The following is a 19,692-nucleotide window of genomic DNA, read 5'->3' as shown; positions in this document are numbered from 1 at the left end:
TCAAAATACGCTGTTCAACTCCTTCTGACGCCTCTACACTCTTCAGTCAAGGAATCCTTGCAAGACCATCCGCATTCCTCCAAACACTCTCTTCCCTCCGAACTTCCACCCAATCACACAATGTTTTAAATGCTACAAATTCGGCCACGACAAAAACATATGCACATCCACACAAGTCTGCTCCAGATGTTCAGCAACTGGCCACTTCTGGAATACTTGCAACCTCCCCCTTAAATGTTCTAACTGCAGCGGGTCACACACTGCAAATGAAAATTCCTGCCCCTCTAGAAAAGACATTCTCTCCTCCCTCAGAACAAGCCAACCTCCCTCCCTCCCCAACCCTGTACCTCCCTCCGGTACCAAAATGCCCTCCCCCACCCCCAATGCCTGGGCCTCTCCACGCACTTGGTCTACCTCTTCTACCCTACACACATCAAAAAACGCGATTCTAAAAGCTTAGAGATCTCCAGTGAATACTAGAAAGGACTGCCCTTCTAGCATCCAGCCTGTTACTGGGTTTTCGTAACAAGTAGTCAGTATCCTTGTCCAATTATCCATTAGAATTCAGTATGATTCAATAGTGCTTCAGGATTACAACTGGTAGGCTACTAACTAGAGAAATTAAAATTTAATAAATTTATTAAGTCTAGAGGTATATTATCAAATTAAATTAAATTAAATTAATCACAGTAATCAAAATAATATCAATCTCTCGAGTACAATATTATTGTGCTGAAAGCACATATCACATTTATAATTCTTAAGTACCGTCTGGTACATTAACATTTAATAAGATATTACAAATATGTACAAGTAAGTTTGTGTATGTGTGTAAGTGCTCTAAGTAGTTCACTATGTCTCACGACTCGACTAGACTTAAACAAGTGACTGACAAAGTCCTCTAATAAACTAACTTCTTGACCGACTGGCAACCAGAACAGTCTGCTTGAACAACAAAAAGAATGCTAAGCCCAATAGCAATACAACAAGCAACTGCGACACAGAATCAGGAACAAGGAGATAATATAACGACACTAAGTAGGGACCATCAGCAGATCCTCCACAAAAGTTACAAAACTCCCATACTACTGAATCTAAGTTCAGCATAAGAAAATCCCCGACTGTGATAATACACAGAAACCAGTACAAATTAAGTCAGAAGCTATAGCTCAGGACCTGAGATGCTCAGAGTGTCTATGAGACACACAACCTCAGTACAACGTCGAAAATCACTAAGTCTATACAAGGTTCTGTGAACAGAGTTCTACAGAACTAACAAGAATAATGAGACAGACAATCTGTCCAACCACCAAGCGAGTCTAGAGCAGACTGAATACTTCAGGCGAGGTGAGGACACCCCCCCTCGATCACGTGATAGCTCCGTGGACAGCAGTCGCCCAGCAAGAAGCCGGCAGGGAAACAAGCAAAGAGCGATAATTACAGTAGTTAGACAATCAAGACTTGAACTGAGCACATAATATGTTACATCCTACCTAACAAAGGAAACTACGTCAAATAACAATATAAAGCAATACATTTACGATTTAGCTATTATCGCAAATATAAGCAATATAAAATTAAATGAAAAGGTAATAATTATATATATACATAATAATCATTGCAACCATTCAGGGGTTGCAACACCCCCCCAACACGACAGACGGTCGCACTAGGAGTTGCATTAATGTCTTTCACATTACTGATTACTCAGGTTACATTACTAACAATATAATATAAATATTAATCAAAGTCTCTCTTGTGCCAAGCACCTCTACAATTTCACAGCGTCTGTCACTAGGATATGCCCCTAGTACTAGGGCAGTACACAGTATCGTATCTCTGCATACTCGTGGTTATGTACATCAGTGTAGAGACAGGATAGCGTAGATGAGCAGGGCACGATGAGGCTCGATCATAGTAGAGGAGACTGTATTCCACTCTTAAGTAGTGGTTGTGGAATGCTATGTAGTATGGACATCTGAGTATGAAACAGCTTAAGGTGTGTAGTGAGGGGGGGTCTGCGGCAGGACAGTGTTGCGTCACGCAGTACATCACCTACACCACACTACCCACTCATCACTCAGCTTATGTGTCCTCCTCACACAACAATACTGTGAATATATAAATATAATAATTAGACATGACATGAGTATACATAGTTAATATGGGCTGGAGGGATTAAGTTACTTTACTGAATTTGACATAGCAAGTAACAAAAGGTATTTGGGCATAAAATTACGTTAATTTAATGTAACTGATAATTATTAAGGACGTGACAGAGCGTCAGCAATTACATTACAATGACCACTTATGTGTTTTATACTAATAGAATAAGGTTGGATTCTGAGAGCCCACCTCATGATCCTAGCATTTTTACTTTTCATAGTGTTAATGTAGGTGAGTGGATTGTGGTCTGAAAAAACGTTAATTTTAAATGGGGAAGTGCCCAAATACACGTCAAAATGTTCCAAGGACACCACAAGAGCTAGAGCCTCTTTCTCAATAGTGGCATAATTTTTCTGGTGTCGTTTAAGCTTAGATGAATAGTAACATATAGGATGGAGAATATCAGTGGATGTTGACTGTTGGAGCAGCACAGCACCCACTGCATAACCACTCGCATCTATATGTAAAAAGAAGGGAAGATTGAAATTAGGACTTTTCAACACAGGAGCAGAGGATAGCAAGCGCTTCAACCTTTTGAACGAGTCTGAACAATCTCTAGTCCAGGTGAACTGAACTTTGCTACTAGTAAGCTCAGTGAGAGGAGCTGCAATCTGAGAAAAGTTTGGACAGAACCTGCGATAATATCCTGCCATACCCAGGAATCTCTGTACTCCCTTCCTATCCTGTGGCACTGGAAATTCAGAAATTGCACGAACCTTAGCCTCAATAGGAGCAACCTCACCTTGGCCGATACAAAAGCCTAGATAGGTAATCTTGGCTTGACCAAAACTACATTTAGCTAAGTTAACAGTGAAGTTGTAGTGCGCCAGTCTCTCAAACAATGCTCTGAGACGCGTCAAGTGCTGTTCCCACTCGTCACTGTACACCACTAAGTCGTCAAGGTAGGCTTCTACTCCTTCTAAGTTGTGGGTCAACTCGTTCATTATACGTTGGAATGAAGAAGCCGCGTTACATAGGCCGAAGGGGGTGACGAGGTAGTTAAACAATCCATCTTGAACAGTAAAAGCAGATATTTCTTGAGCACGTTCAGTAAGCGGGACTTGATAATAGCCTCGTAAGAGATCTAAACGGCTGACAAACTGGGCTCCTGACACACGGTCAATAAGGTCGTCAATGCGAGGTAGAGGATAACCATCAGGCAAGGTGACAGAGTTCACTTTCCTGTAATCAGTGCACATCCTGAAACTACCGTCAGGTTTAGGCACTAAAATACAGGGAGATGCCCATGGACTTTTACTGCGTTCAATAAGTCCGTGAGATAACAGAAAATCAACCTCTTCTCTCAATGCTTTATGCTTCGTTGGACTCATCCTATATGGTGATTGCTTAATGGGTGATGCTCCCTGTACATCAACGTCATGTACACCCAGAGTACAACGTTTAGGAACATCACCGAACAATTCAGGGAAATGCAAAATCATGTTTTTAATATCACCAGCTTTATCAATCCCAAGGTTACTAAGAAAATCGTCTAGTAATTGTATCTCTCGTGGCAATCCAACCTGGGAGAAAAATTTCATCAGCGCTCTCACAATAGCACGAGCATTAATTTTTCTCATAGGAATAGCTTCGGGATAGCGTGTTGCAGCGTCCATAATAGTAAATAAGTATTGGTTTCCTAGTTTGGTTCTAGGCAAAGGACCAACACAATCAATAATAAGACGTGAGAATGGTTCACCATCCACGGTGATAGGAATGAGAGGCGCAGGTGGAGGTGAGTGCGCTGGCTTGCCTGTCACTTGACACACGTGGCAACGTCGCACATGATCAGCTACTGTTTCCTTCATCTTTGGCCAAGTAAAATGTTTTGCCAGTTTACCGAGTGTCTTCTTGACACCCAAATGTCCTCCTATGGGACTATTGTGAGCAAAATCAATGGCTTGTTCACGAAATGTAACTGGTAACACAACGAGATGCTTGACTGTGGTGGAAACACTATCAGCTGACAACTTACATGTATTTTTCTCCATCAGTACACCGTTACTATAATAGTAACAATTATCGAGATCCTTTGCTTCACTCTCAGTAACTGCTATATCTCTCAGTCTTTCCAGTGACTGATCAACAAACTGATCCTTGATTAAATCATCATGAGTTAGAAATTTAACGTCAGTTGTGTCCTGACTAGGTTGATGACCGGGGGGAGTCAGTGTTAATGATCCTGGGCGCAGAGCGTCACTAAACAACATATTCAACCCCAAATCATTGTCATCAACTAACTCAACAGGAGACAAGGATGGTTGTTGTATCTTTGACATAGCTCTAGTAATTGCGCTGAGAGGAAATAAAATAGGTTTCTCTCTACAAGCTTCAATGGCATAATTATCATCAGTGTTATTATCAATCACAAGTGGTTCTTTACATATACCAGCATGAAGGATATCGTTCCCTATCAACAAGTCCACTGACCTGATGGGAAATACACCACTGGATATACCCACTGAAATATAACCAGTATAATAGCTTGTTTGAATATAAACTTTGTGCAGAGGCACTTTTATAACAGCCCCTCCATAGGCTTCTAACAATACATCTATCTTGCAATAGGTATCGTCAGTTATGGGCAGTACATCTTCTCTTAATAACGTGAGATAACTGCCAGTGTCTCTGAAAGTAACTATCTCAGTTAGATGTGATTCGTCAAATCCTACTTTACCTCTCGAAAAGTAAGGACTCATGGCTGAACGAATCTTTTCGTCAGATACACTTTCTGACGCTAGTCATCTGTCCTGAGTAACATTATCTAAAACAGTAGGATCAGAGGTATTACTAGGATTTTGGTGCCTTTGTTGCTCGGAAGAGGATACGACTTGTGTGGGGGCGCCAGCCGCACGACTGCTTCTCGTATCTCTTTCTAACTTATAGCAATACTCTCTAGCATGTCCTTTTCTGTTACAATATGTACATTTAACTTTCTTCTTCTCGATATCAGATTTCTGTCTAGCCACAGAGACAGATTCAGGATTGTGAGTTTTCCTGGTAAAGGTACGAGAAGTTACAGTAGCAGGTACATCAGGCCGGCAATGAGCAGCTGATTTAGGTTGCCAACTTCTAGGACAACTTTTAGTTACCTTGTTTCTTTGTGTTTTAGTACGTACAAGTTTGTGAGAAATCTCGTAATTGTCTGCTAATGCTGCAGTTTCCAGAATATCCGAGGTAGTATGATCGATCAGATATTCTTGTATGTCAGCAGACATACAGTTGTTAAACTCTTCGTGTAGTAACAACTGAACAAGGCTGTTGTAGTTGTTACACTTGGCAGCTCTAGACCATCTCTCAAAAGCAACTTTTTTCTCACGAGCAAATTCTACACAAGTTTGATCTTGTCGTCGTTGTAACGTACGAAATGCTCTTTGATAACTTACAGGTAACAAGTTATATGTCTCTAGAATAGTTTGTTTGACAGCGTCATAACTAATGTACTTGGCAAATGGTAAAGCAGCAGTACAAGTTTGAGCTCTTCCTGTCAACGCTGTATGCAACAATGTTGCCCAGTGCTTACGTGGCCAGTTCATAGCACGTGCCTGGTTCTCAAACACATCAAAATAGGTGTCTAAGTCACTTTCAAAAAACTTAGGAACCATGGATGCAGCTTTCTGCACATTAAATGTGTCCTGTGATCTATCAGTCTGTTGTCTTCCCAGACGAACATTTTCTCTTTGGAAATCTTCTTCGTTTAATTTCCTCTGTGCCTCAATTTGTGCAGTCTGCAACATAATGAGGCGTTCATACCTCTTAAACTGTTCTGAGAGATAGGACCAGTGGGTAATGGAGGAGTAGGGAAATTAACATGTCTTTCTGGACGTTCCTTAGGTCGGACACTTCGTCCAGGCGTCTCTAGAGAATCTAGATCTGGTCTAGGATAAGTAGATACAGGTGTAGCATACACTGTACTAGTATTAGGCTGTGTCATGCTAACAGTTACACTCTCTACTATTGTGTCAGTGAGGGAAGGCGTGAGCGAGAACCGAGCTACACTAGGCTCAGACACTAGGCTCACTTCTGCCTTAGTTGCTCTTTCACTTTCATCAAATAGTCATACTTCCTAATTGTGACACTAGGCTTTCTGAATCTGAATCATAATCAGACATCTCTGTATGAGCAGGAAACAATATATCTTTAATTAACGCTCTGACAGTTTCTGCGGTGTAATTCCTGTTATACGTCACACCGAGATATTTGGCTACTCGCCAACACGTCTGAAGTTTTAATGTACTTAACTCAGACAAAGTCAGAGTATCAATTAACTGTTTCACTTTGGCATACATCACGAAAATAAATGTACTACGAGAGAGTGATTATGGGAAACTATAATCCTGATAGGAATTTTAGTGTTGGTTGTCTTAGAGTTAGAACTCATAAACAGTATTTCCATCTCCTTGGATCAAGAGACTCAGTCAGGTACATACATCCACCTGGTATGTTGTACAAGACTAAACTCAAAGTCTTCAGATTAGGAAAGTACTCAAAGTGTTTGATCATAGAGTTACTAGTATGTCAAACTGGACAATTTCTCCAACACCTTGGATCAAGAGCCTCCCGGACAGGCCCCCATTTGTTACAAAAAACGCGATTCTAAAAGCTTAGAGATCTCCAGTGAATACTAGAAAGGACTGCCCTTCTAGCATCCAGCCTGTTACTGGGTTTTCGTAACAAGTAGTCAGTATCCTTGTCCAATTATCCATTAGAATTCAGTATGATTCAATAGTGCTTCAGGATTACAACTGGTAGGCTACTAACTAGAGAAATTAAAATTTAATAAATTTATTAAGTCTAGAGGTATATTATCAAATTAAATTAAATTAAATTAATCACAGTAATCAAAATAATATCAATCTCTCGAGTACAATATTATTGTGCTGAAAGCACATATCACATTTATAATTCTTAAGTACTGTCTGGTACATTAACATTTAATAAGATATTACAAATATGTACAAGTTTGTGTATGTATGTAAGTGCTCTAAGTAGTTCACTATGTCTCACGACTCGACTAGACTTAATCAAGTGACTGACAAAGTCCTCTCAAACTAACTTCTTAACCAACTGGCAACCAGAACAGTCTGCTTGAACAATAAAAAGAATGCTAAGCCCAATAGCAATACAACAAGCAACTGAGACACAGAATCAGGAACAAGGAGATAATATAACGACACTAAGTAGGGACCATCAGCAGATCCTCCACAAAAGTTACAAAACTCCCATACTACTGAATCTAAGTTCAGCATAAGAAAATCCCCGACTGTGATAATACACAGAAACCAGTACAAATTAAGTCAGAAGCTATAGCTCAGGACCTGAGATGCTCAGAGTGTCTATGAGACACACAACCTCAGTACAATGTCGAAAATCACTAAGTCTATACAAGGTTCTGTGAACAGAGTTCTACAGAACTAACAAGAATAATGAGACAGACAATCTGTCCAACCACCAAGCGAGTCTAGAGCAGACTGAATACTTCAGGCGAGGTGAGGACACCCCCCCCCCCTCGATCACGTGATAGCTCCGTGGACAGCAATCGCCCAGCAAGAAGCCGGCAGTATAACAAGCAACAAGTGATAATTACAGTAGTTAGACAATCAAGACTTGAACTGAGCACATAATATGTTACATCCTACCTAACAAAGGAAACTACATCAAATAACAATATAAAGCAATACATTTACGATTTAGTTATTATCGCAAATATAAGCAATATAAAATTATATGAAAAGGTAATAATTATATATATACATAATAATCATTGCAACCATTCAGGGGTTGCAACAATCCCTTTTATTCATAAACATTGTCTTGCGGTCAGAATACTCACCCACCTCGGACCCTTTATCTTTTTCACCACCTATGCTCGCCCAAACACTATTCTGAACATACACGATCTTTCCTTAGTCTTCAACTACACCAACACACTAACATACCTGCTAGGTGATATGAATGCCAAACACACCTCCTTTCATCACACCAGTAACAACCAACTTGGTCACCAATTACTCAACTTCACAAACCACAAACACCTAGTTCACCTCGGCTCAAACTTCAACACCTACAACCACACTGGCCAAGGCAAACCCAACATCATTCTGGCAAACCGAGCCAGCTCTCTCTTTCAACACTACATATCACCTGGCCCTATTACAGGCTCTGATCACATTCCCGTTATCTTACACATCTCCTCCAACCCTATCTTCATCCCGGCCACACCTTCCTTCTCCTACAAGAACGCTGACTAGGATGCCTTCAAACAACACATAGACTACAACAACAAACCCATCTCTGACAATGACACTCAACTTGCTCTCATCTAGAACACCATTACACAAGCAGCCAACACAACAATACCAGAGAAAACCCACACCACTCATTATTCCTTCAAACCCTCAATGAGAACAAGAAGACTTATTATCGGCTACCACAACCGCTTCCACTACAACACACACACAGATTTAATCAAGTCCGATTAGATCTCACTTATCTCAGAAACAACATTCTACACAGTCTAGACGAAGACCACAAAAATCACTGGTCACAGCTCATACTACAAGCTGACAAACAGCGTATCAAAAACACCAAAGCCTTCTGGAACTTTATCAAAAAAATCAGAGGCACCACTCCCTCCAACAAATTCAAACACATCACCCACAACAACACACACATCACAGAACTTCAGGCTGCTACTGACATCTTCAAATACATCTGGGAGAACATCTTCCACTCTCACCCACCCCACCCTAACGCTATCCAAATAATTCAGAACATAGAACACTGGAACACTACACACACACACACGAAACAACGGCTTTGTCAAGCTGTAACGGCTTGACAAAGCTCCTGGAGAGCAAAACGTTGCCACAATAAAATGTCACATTAGTTGCACTTGTGTCCTTTTACTTTACAAATTGTCGGTAATTCTACCAACTTTGTTACCATCTTTGTACAGAAAACACCCTGGACAACTTTTTCTAGTGAGAATTGTTTGATCTGAGAAATATACACAAATAACCCTAACTGAGAAGGACGTGACCTCTCAGTGGCTGCATTTTCACTACTACTACTCTGCACCTCTCCTTCCCATAGAACTTCTCCAGGATGAGGGTAAGACAGCCTCAAATCTACGACTTCAAGGGTGATGGACTGATTACATCGTCTTCACATCTCTACTGTTCCTGCCTACTTTCTGTACACGACTGAAGAAGCCTACTGTGTAGGCGAAACGTTTTGGAATAAAGTTGCCTAACTGTTATCAATATGTCTTACCTACCATACTCTACTCTTCGTATAACACATCTGCTTTGTAAAAACCTCTCATAAGCTACCTTTCTCGCTTTTATCACACCCTTTACTTCATCATTCCACAAATCACTCCTCTTTCCTCCTGCACCCACCCTCCTATAACTACAAACTTCTGCCCCACATTCTAATACTGCATTTTTAAAACTATTCCAACCCTCTTTAACCCCCCACTACTCATACTTGCACCAGCCCACCTTTCTGCCAATAGTTGCCTATATCTCACCCAAACTTCCTCCTCCCATAGTTTATACACTCTCACCTCCCTCTTGTTGTTGTCATTTTCCTCTTGTCCCATCTACATCTTACTCTAACTATAGCTACAACTAAATAATGATCCGATATATCAATTGCCCCTGTATAAACATGTACTTCTTGGAGCCTACCCATCAACCTTTTATCCACCAATACATAATCTAATAAACTACTTTCATTACGTGCTATATCATACCTTGTATATCTATTTATCCTCTTTTTCATAAAATATATATTACTTACTACCAAACCTCTTTCTACACATAGCTCAGTTAAAAGCTCCCCGTTTTCATTTACCCCTGGCACCCTAATTTTACTTACTACTCCCTCCTCAACATTTTTATCCACAGGTACTCTCACACTTGGTTCAAAACTCCCCACGCATTCACTCACCATTTCCCAAAATCTCTCTCCTCTACACTTCTCTCTCCTCCTGGTGCATATACGCTTACTATAACCCACTTTTCACATCCAACCTCTATTTTACTCCACATAATCCTTGAATTAATACATTTATAGTCCTTCTTTTCCTGCCATAGCTTATCCTTCAATATTATTGCTATTCCTTCTTTAGCTCTAATTCTGTTTGAAAACCCTGACCTAATCACATATACTGCTCTCCACTGAAACTCTCCCACCCCCTTCAGCTATGTTTCACTTAAAGCCAGGACAATCAGCATCTTCTCATTCATAACATCTTATCATTCGCACAACATCCACACACATTCAGACATCCCACTTTAACAATTTTCTTCTTATTATTCTTTTTAGTAATTTTTACAGGAAAAGGGGTTACTAGCCCATTGTTCCCTTCATTTTAATTGTCTTTTACAACACACATGGCTTACGGAGGCAAGAATCTTATTCCAGTTCCCCATGGATATAAAAAGAAAATTAATAAGAACAAGAACTATTAAGATAAAACCAAAGAAAACTCAGATGAGTGTATATAAATAAACGTGTACATGTATGTGTAGTGTGATCTAACTGTAAGTATAAGTATATATATATACTTCTACTTACAGTTATATATATATATATATATATATATATATATATATATATATATATATATATATATATATATATATATATATAGGTAGTAGGATGGTAGATAGCAACCACCCAGGGAGGTACTACCGTCCTGCCAAGTGAGTGTGAAACGAAAGCCTGTAATTGTTTTGCATGATGGTAGGATTGCTGGTGTCTTTTGTCTGTCTCATAAATATGCAAGATTACAGGTACGTCTGAATGTGCGTGGATATTGTGCAAATGATAAGAAAGAGATGATTGTGCATGTTATGAATGAGAAGAAGCTGGATGTCCTGGCTCTAAGTGAAACAAATCTGAAGGGGGTGGGAGAGTTTCACTGGAGAGGAATAAATGGGATTAGGTCAGTGGTTTCAAATAGTTAGAGTTAAAGAAGGAGTAGCAATAATGTTGAAGGATAAGTTATGGCAGGAAAAGAGGGTCTATAAATGTATTAATTCAAGGATTATGTGGAGTAAAATAAAGGTTGGATGTGAAAAGTGGGTTATAGTAAGCGTATATGTACCTGGAGAAGAGAAGTGTAGAGGAGAGAGACAGAGATTTTGGCAAATGTTGAGTGAATGCGTGGGGAGTTTTGAACCAAGTGTGAGAGTAATGGTGGTTGGGGATTTCAATGCTAAAGTGGGCAAAAATGTTGTGGAGGGAGTAGTACGTAAATTTGGGGTGCCAGGGGTAAATGAAAATGGGGAGCCTATGTGTAGAAAGAGGTTTAGTAATAGGTAATACATATTTTATGAAGAAGAGGATAAATAAGTATGATATAGCACGTATTAAAAACAGTTTGTTAGATTATGTATTGCTGGATAAAAGGTTGATGGATAAGCTCCAGGATGTACACGCTTATAGAGGGTCAACTGATATATCGGATCATTATTTAGTTGTAGCTGCATTTAGAGTAAGAGGTAGATGGGAAAAGAGGAAAATGGGTTATACACGTGAAAGTGTATAAACTAAGGAAGGAAGAAATTCGGGTGAGATATAAGCAACTATTGGCAGAAATGTGGGCTGGTGCGAGTAGTGGGGGCTTGAAAAGGGTTGGAATAGTTTTAAAAATACAGTATTAGAATGTGGGGCCGAAGTTTGTGGTTATAGAAGGGTGGGAGCAGGAGGAAAGAGGAGTGATTGGTGGAATCATGAAGTAAAGGGTGTGAAAACAGAGAAAAAGTTAGCTTATGAGAGGTTTTACAAAGCCGAAGTGTTATAAGAAGAGTAGAGTATATGGAGAGTAATAGAAATGTGAAGAGAGTGGTGAGAGAGTGCAAACGGTGAGCAGATGATAGAGTGGGAGAGGCACTATAAAGAAATTTTAATGAAAATAAGAAAAAAATTTGGAGTTAAACAAGTTAAGAAAGGCTAGAGAACGAATTGATTTGACGGCTAAAAACAGAGTAGGGGAGTTAGTAGATGGGGAGATGGAGGTTTTGGGTAGATGGCGAGAATATTTTGAGGAACTTTTAAATGTCGATGAAGAAAGGGAAGCAGTAATTTCATGCACTGACCAGGGAGGTGAAGAAGAACAGGATGTGAGTGTGGGGGAGGTGCGTGAGACATTACGTAGAATGAAATGGGGTAAAGCAGTTGAAACTGATGGGATCATGACAGAAATGTTAACAGCAGGGGATGATATAGTGTTGGAGTGGTTGGTATTTTTGTTTAATAAATGTATGAAAGAGGGGAAGGTACCTAGGGATAAGCAGAGAGCATGTATAGTGCCTTTATATAAAGGGAAGGAGGAGAAAAGAGATTGTAAAAATTATAGGGGAATAAGTTTACTGAGTATACCAGGAAAAGTGTTCGGTAGAGTTATTATTGAAAGAATTAGAGGTAAGACAGAATGTAGGATTGCGGATGAGCAAGGTTTCAGAATGGGTAGGGGATGTATAGATCAAGTGTTTACATTGAAGCATATATATGAAGAGTATTTAGATGAAGGTAGGGAAGTTTTTATTGCATTTATGTATTTAGAAAAGACACATGATAGAGTGAATAGGAGGGTAATGTGGCAGATGTTACAAGTATATGGAAAAGGTGGTAAGTTACTAAATGCTGTAAAGTGTTTTTATGAGGATAGTGAGGCTCAGGCTAGGGTGTGTAGAAGAGAGGGAGACTACTTTCCGGTAAAAGTAGGTCTTAGACAGGGATGTGTAATGTCAACATGGTTGTTTAATATATTTATAGATAGGGCTGTAAAAGAAGTAAATGCTAGGGTGTTCGGGAGAGGGGTGGTATTAAATTATGGGGAATCAAATACAAAAGGAGAATTGACGCAGTTGCTTTTTGCTGATGATACTGTGCTTATGGGAGATTCTAAAGAAAAACTGCAAAGGTTAGTGGATGAGTCTGGGAGTGTCTGTAAAGGTAGAAAGTTGAAAGTGAACATAGAAAAGAGTAATTTGATGAGGGTATCAAATGATTTAAAATGATAAAGAAAAATTGGATATAAAATTGGGGAGGAGGAGTATGGAAGAAGTGAATGTTTTCAGATATTTGGGAGTTGAAGAATCAGTGGATGGATTTATGGAGGATGAGGTTAATCATAGAATTGACGAGGGAAAAAAGGTGAGTGGTGCGTTGAGAAATATGTGGAGACAAAAGAATGTTGTCTATGGAGGCAAAGAAGGGAATGTATGAAAGTATAGTAGTTCCAACACTCTTATATGGGTGTGAAGCTTGGGCTGTAAATGCTGCAGTGAGGAGGAGGTTGGAGGCAGTGGAGATGTCCTGTCTTAGGGAAATGTGTGGTGTAAATATTATGCAGAAAATTCGGGGTGTGGAAATTAGGAGAAGGTGTGTAGGTAATAAAAGTATTAATGAGAGGGCTGAAGAGGGGTTGTTAAGGTGGTTTGGTCATATAGAGAGAATGGATCAAAGTAGAATGACATGGAGAGCATTTAAATCTGTAGGGGAAGGAAGATGGTGTAGGGGGTCCTCCTCGAGATGGTTGGAAGGAAGGGGTTTGGACATCCAGCAGGCGTGCATGAGCGAGTTCGATAGGAGTGAATGGAGACGAATGGTATTTGGAACCTGACGATCTGTTGGAGTGTGAGCAGGGTAATATTTAGTGAAGGGATTCAGGGAAACAGATTATTTTTATATAGCCGGACTTGAGTCCTGGAAATGGGAAGTACAATGACTGCACTCTAAAGGAGGGGTTCGAGACATTAGCAGTTTGAGGGATATACTTCTAAACTGTTGTATTCTGAGGACCTCTACAAAAACAGTGATTATGTGTGAGTGAGGTGAAAGTGTTGAATGATGATGAAAGTATTTTTGGGGGGATTTTCTTTCTTTTTTGGGGTCGCCCTGCCTCGGTGGGAGACGGCCGACTTGTTGAAATATATATATATATATATATATATATATATATATATATATATATATATATATATATATATATATATATATATATATATATATATATATGTATGTATGCATATATATTATCATTATTATTATTATTATTTATTAGCACACTGGCCGATTCCCACCAAGGCAGGGTAGCCCAAAAAAGAAAAACTTTCACCATCATTCACTCCATCACTGTCTTGCCAGAAGGGTGCTTTACACTACAGTTATTTAAACTGCAACATTAACACCCCTCCTTTAGAGTGCAGGCATTGTACTTCCCATCTCCAGGACTCAAGTCCGGCCTGCCGATTTCCCTGAATCCCTTCATAAATGTTACTTTGCTCTCACTTCAACAGCACGTCAAGTATTAAAAACCATTTGTCTCCATTCACTCTTATCAAACACGCTCACGCATGCCCGATGGAAGTCCAAGCCCTTCGCACACAAAACCTCCTTTACCCCCTCCCTCCAACCTTTCCTAGGCCGACCCCTATCCCGCCTTCCTTCCACTACAGACTGATACACTCATAAAGTCATTCTGTTTCGCTCCATTCTCTCTACGTGTCCAAACCACCTCAAAAACCCTTCCTCTGCCCTCTGGACAACAGTTTTGGCAATCCCGCACCTCATCCTAATTTCCAAACTACGAATTCTCTGCATTATATTCACACCACACATTGCCCTCAGACATGATATCTCCACTGCCTCCAGCCTTCTCCTCGCTGCAACATTCATCACCCACGCTTCACACCCATATAAGAGCATTGGTAAAACTATTCTCTCATACATTCCTCTCTTTGCCTCCAAGGACAAAGTTCTTTTACTCCACAGACTCCTAAGTGCACCACTCACCCTCTTCACCTCATCAATTATATGATCCTCCTCATCTTTCATAGACCCATCCGCTGACACGACCACTCCCCAATATCTGAGTACATTCACCTCCTCCATACTCTCTCTCTCCAATCTGATATCCAATCTTTCATCACTTAATATTTTTGTTATCCTCATAACCTTACTCTTTCCTGTATTCACTTTTAATTTTCTTCTTTTACATACCCTACCAAATTCATCCACCAATCTCTGCAACTTCTCTTCAGAATCTCCTAAGAGCACAGTGTCATCAGCAAAGAGCAACTGTGACAACTTCCACTTTATATGTGATTCTTTAAATTTTAACTCCACGCCTCTTGCCAAGACCCTCGCATTTACTTCTCTTACAACCCCATCTATAAATATATTAAACAACCACGGTGACATCACACATCCTTGTCTAAGGCCTACTTTTACTGGGAAATAATCTCCCTCTTTTCTACATATTTTAACTTGAGCCTCACTATCCTCGTAACAACTCTTCACTGCTTTCAGTAACCTACCTCCTACACCATACACCTGCAACATCTGTCACATTGCTCCCCTATCCACCCTGTCATACGCCTTTTCCAAATCCATAAATGCCACAAAAACCTCTTTAGCCTTATCTAAATAATTTTCACTTATATCTTTCACTGTAAACACCTTGTCCACACACCCCGTACCTTTCCAAAAGCCTCCTTGTTCATCTGCTATTATATTCTCCGTCTTGCTCTTTTAATTCTTTCAATAATAACTCTACCATACATTTTACCAGGTATACTCAACAGACTTATCCCCCTATAATTTTTGCACTCTCTTTTGTCCTCTTTGCCTTTATACAAAGGAACTATGCATGCTCTCTGCCAATCCCTAGGTACCTTACCCTGTTCTATACATTTATTAAATAATAGCACCAACCACTCCAAAACTATATTCCCACCTGCTTTTAACATTTCTATCTTTATCCCATCAATACCAGCTGCCTTACCCCCTTTCATTTTACCTACTGCCTCACGAACTTCCCCCACACTCACAACTGGCTCTTCCTCAGTCCTACAAGTTGATATTCCTCCTTGCCCTATACATGAAATCACAGCTGTATATATATATATATATATATATATATATATATATATATATATATATATATATATATATATATATATATATATATATATATATATATATACATATATATATATATATATATATATATGTCGTGCCGAATAGGCATAACTTGCGATCTTGGCTTAAATAGCAACGTTCATCTTGCCATATAGGACAAGCGAAAATTTGTGTATGCAATAATTTCGCCAAAATCATTCTGAACCTAACGAAAAAAATATATCTCACTGTGTTGGTTTAGTATTAAATTATTGTAAACAAATCTAAAATATATATAGTTGGGTAAGGCTAAAATAAATTGCGCTTGTTATAATAAGGTTAGGTAAGTTTCCTAAGTTTCTTTTGGTGCAAAGTTAAAAAATTTTACATTAACATTAATGAAAAAAATACATCTTTAAACGTATAAGAGAAATTTTTGGAAAGGACTTAATTTTAAATGAGTTCTTGCTAATTGACCAGTTTTACATATTCGGCACGACATATATATGTATACATAATATATATATATATATATATATATATATATATATATATATATATATATATATATATATATATATATATATATATATATATATATATATATATATATGCAATAAGATCACAGTAAACAGGTGATTTCAAAATATGCAAAACAACCACTCTGAAAGAATAGAGAAATTCCAAGCGCTTTCGTGACTACTCACATTATCAAGGAACTATGAAAGTGAAGCATCAAAGGAAGCTATATAAGGGGTCCGGCCAGCACCTCACTATCAGATCCCACAACGGTTAAACACCTGACGCGCGGCGAGCCAACTTGGATAGGTCCTTTGCACAACTCACCCCCAAGCTATTCTACCCAAGAAAATTTAAAAATTATTTGTCCAGTGTATTATTAAATTCTTCCCAAATTCTATTAATTATAAATGGATCTAATTTATATAAACCAAAGGAAATATTCATATTATTGTCAAAACTGCTTTTTATGAAACAAGATTCAATTATATTCCTGTCGACCATGGACTTGCTTGATACTACTTTCTCAACTTTTTGAAAATCAATTGGATGGTTAAAATCTCTTACATGAATAAATAGAGCATTGGAATCTTGTCCAGTTCTAATGCTATATTTATGTTGTTTTAATCTTAGTTCGAGATTTTTACCAGTTTGACCGTAATAAACTTTATCGCAAATTTTACAAGGAATCTTATAGACACATCCATCAGCATTTTGGGGGGAATTCTTTATCAAAAGTTTTTTTACTGTATCAAGATTTTTGAATACAACTTTAATATTAAAAGTCTTAAGAAGAGAAGGCATATCAACCAAGTTTTCATGGTATGGGAGAACCAACATATTTTTAGTTGAATAAGGCTGGTTGCCCCTTTTTGGATTATAAAAAGTGTTTCTAGCAACTTTAAAAGATTTATCAATTACATTTCTTGGGTATTTTAAATCATTACCTATTTCATAAATTTTGGATATTTCCTCATCTATGAACTCAGGACTACAAATTCGTAAAGCTCTCAAAAACATTGATGAGAAAACAGACAGTTTGACTCTATCTTGATGCGAGGAATAATAGTGGACATAGGAACAGTTATTTGTAGGTTTTCTGTAAATTTTAAATTTGAATTCATTATTACCCTTAATAATTAAAACATCTAGAAAAGGCAATGAGTTATTTTCTTCAAACTCAACAGTAAAGCTTATAGAATGGGCTAAGCTATTTAATTTTCCAAGAAAATGGTGTATATCTACATTTTTGGGCATAAGACACAAAATATCATCAACATATCTGAACCATTTAGCTCTATTAGGGAGGATTGTGTTAATTAACCTTGTTTCAAAAAATTCCATGTATAGGTTACTAAGAACAGGTGAAAGAGGATTTCCCATTGCCATACCAAACTTCTGAGTGTAAAACTTATCATTAAATACAAATTTTGCATCAACAATGCAAAGTTTAATAAGTTTAATGATAGTAGGAACTGGCAATGGTAAATCATAATAGTTAACGAGTTCTTCAGATAAGAAACTTAATAAATCATCAACAGGAACTTTCGTAAACAAGGAAGTAACATCAAAACTAACCATGTTAAAATCATTTAAGTCAGTCAAGGAGCTTAATTTATCAACCAAGTCTATGTTGTTTTTAACATTAAAGTTAGAAATTTTGCCAACAATAGGGCTCAAAATATCAACAAGCCATTTGGATAATTTATATGAAACTGATCAGTTTCATATATATATATATATATATATATATATATTTATATATATATATATATATATATATACATGTATATATAAACACTGATCTCTGGCAGAAGGAGACTCGAACCTACAAATCTTGGAACAAGGTACGCAGTGCTATACCAATCTATCCACACTGGACAATCCCTTGGCGTGCAGCTTGCGCTACACGTTGATCCAAGGTATTTGATCAACGTGTAGCATAAGCTGCACGCCAATGTATTGTTCAGTGTGGATAGCTTGGTACACCACTGCGTACCTTGTTCCAAGGTTCGTAAGTTCGAGTCTTCTTCAGCCAGAGATCAGTGTTTGTGTATATTTCGCCTGCTCTTGCGAATTCCTTGCATATATATAAATATATATATATATATATATATATATATATATATATATATATATATATATATATATATATATATATATATATATATTTGTATATATGTATATATATAGGGGAGTACCACCTCTATAGCTAGAATGGGGACCCTCATCCTCAGAGAAGAGAATAAATGTTCCTCAGGGAAAACTCGAGGTTCTCCTCGGAGCTCTTTGAATATTTTCTTCTCCTACCACCCCTATATATTATATTACATATATATATATATATATATATATATATATATATATATATATATATATATATATATATATATATATATATATATATATAATGTGTGTGTGTGCAGAGAGATGGATAAATAGATAGATATAGATATATTTTCATACGTTATAATATAGTGTTATACTTACAGACGATGCACTTGAAGTTGATTTAAGGATGGCGTCATGGCGACCGTGGGAAGAAGATCATGACAATGGATGTAACAACTACCAGACAAGGTCATAACTCCTATTATTGTTTCTTTATTATCAAAGCCATACTGCAACAGTAAAAAGTTTTTATTTAATTGAAAGGTATAAATACAAACTTAGGATGACAGACGAACTCTCACGCACACTCATACGCACATACAACACACTCACACGCTTACGGGCTCCAAGAAGCCAAAGGGGACATGTTTGAAGAAATAAAACAGGAGGGAAAAACTAATTGAAGTCATCATGAAAACAATAGGTGAGGGCGATATGACCCAGGTGACAAATTTTCGTAGAATTGGGTGATTTGCGAGTGGAAGGAAAAGGCCTGTCAAAGTAATTTTCAAGGAAGAATCAGCTCGAACCAGGATCCTGCAAGAGAAAGCACGACTGAGGGACATACCGGGGTACGAGAGAGTATACCTCGATTGCGACAGCGCACAAGAAGAAAGGACTACACTGAAAGAGAGGATACAGAGACGCAAGGAGGAAAGAAAGGCAATAATGATGAGCAGGACCCAGACATTGGAG

The 19,692-nt window shown here is 38.2% G+C and overlaps 1 protein-coding gene across 1 annotated transcript in view; it reads left to right on the top strand.

Moving 5' to 3' along the window:
- LOC128687824 (sialate:O-sulfotransferase 1-like) overlaps positions 1 to 19,692 on the top strand; it is a 272,949-nt gene that overhangs the window by 159,037 nt on the left and 94,220 nt on the right. Inside the window, exon 5 of the mRNA XM_070083814.1 lies at positions 19,098 to 19,185. Within this exon, the coding sequence (XP_069939915.1) occupies positions 19,098 to 19,185 (88 nt within the window). The remainder of the gene's footprint in view (positions 1 to 19,097; positions 19,186 to 19,692) is intronic.

This window comes from Cherax quadricarinatus, chromosome 10 (assembly GCF_038502225.1).
Source record: "Cherax quadricarinatus isolate ZL_2023a chromosome 10, ASM3850222v1, whole genome shotgun sequence".
In the NCBI taxonomy this organism is placed as follows: Eukaryota; Metazoa; Arthropoda; class Malacostraca; order Decapoda; family Parastacidae; genus Cherax; species Cherax quadricarinatus.
The sequence above is the reverse complement of the archived record's forward strand: the minus strand, read 5'-3'. Positions and strand labels throughout refer to the sequence as shown.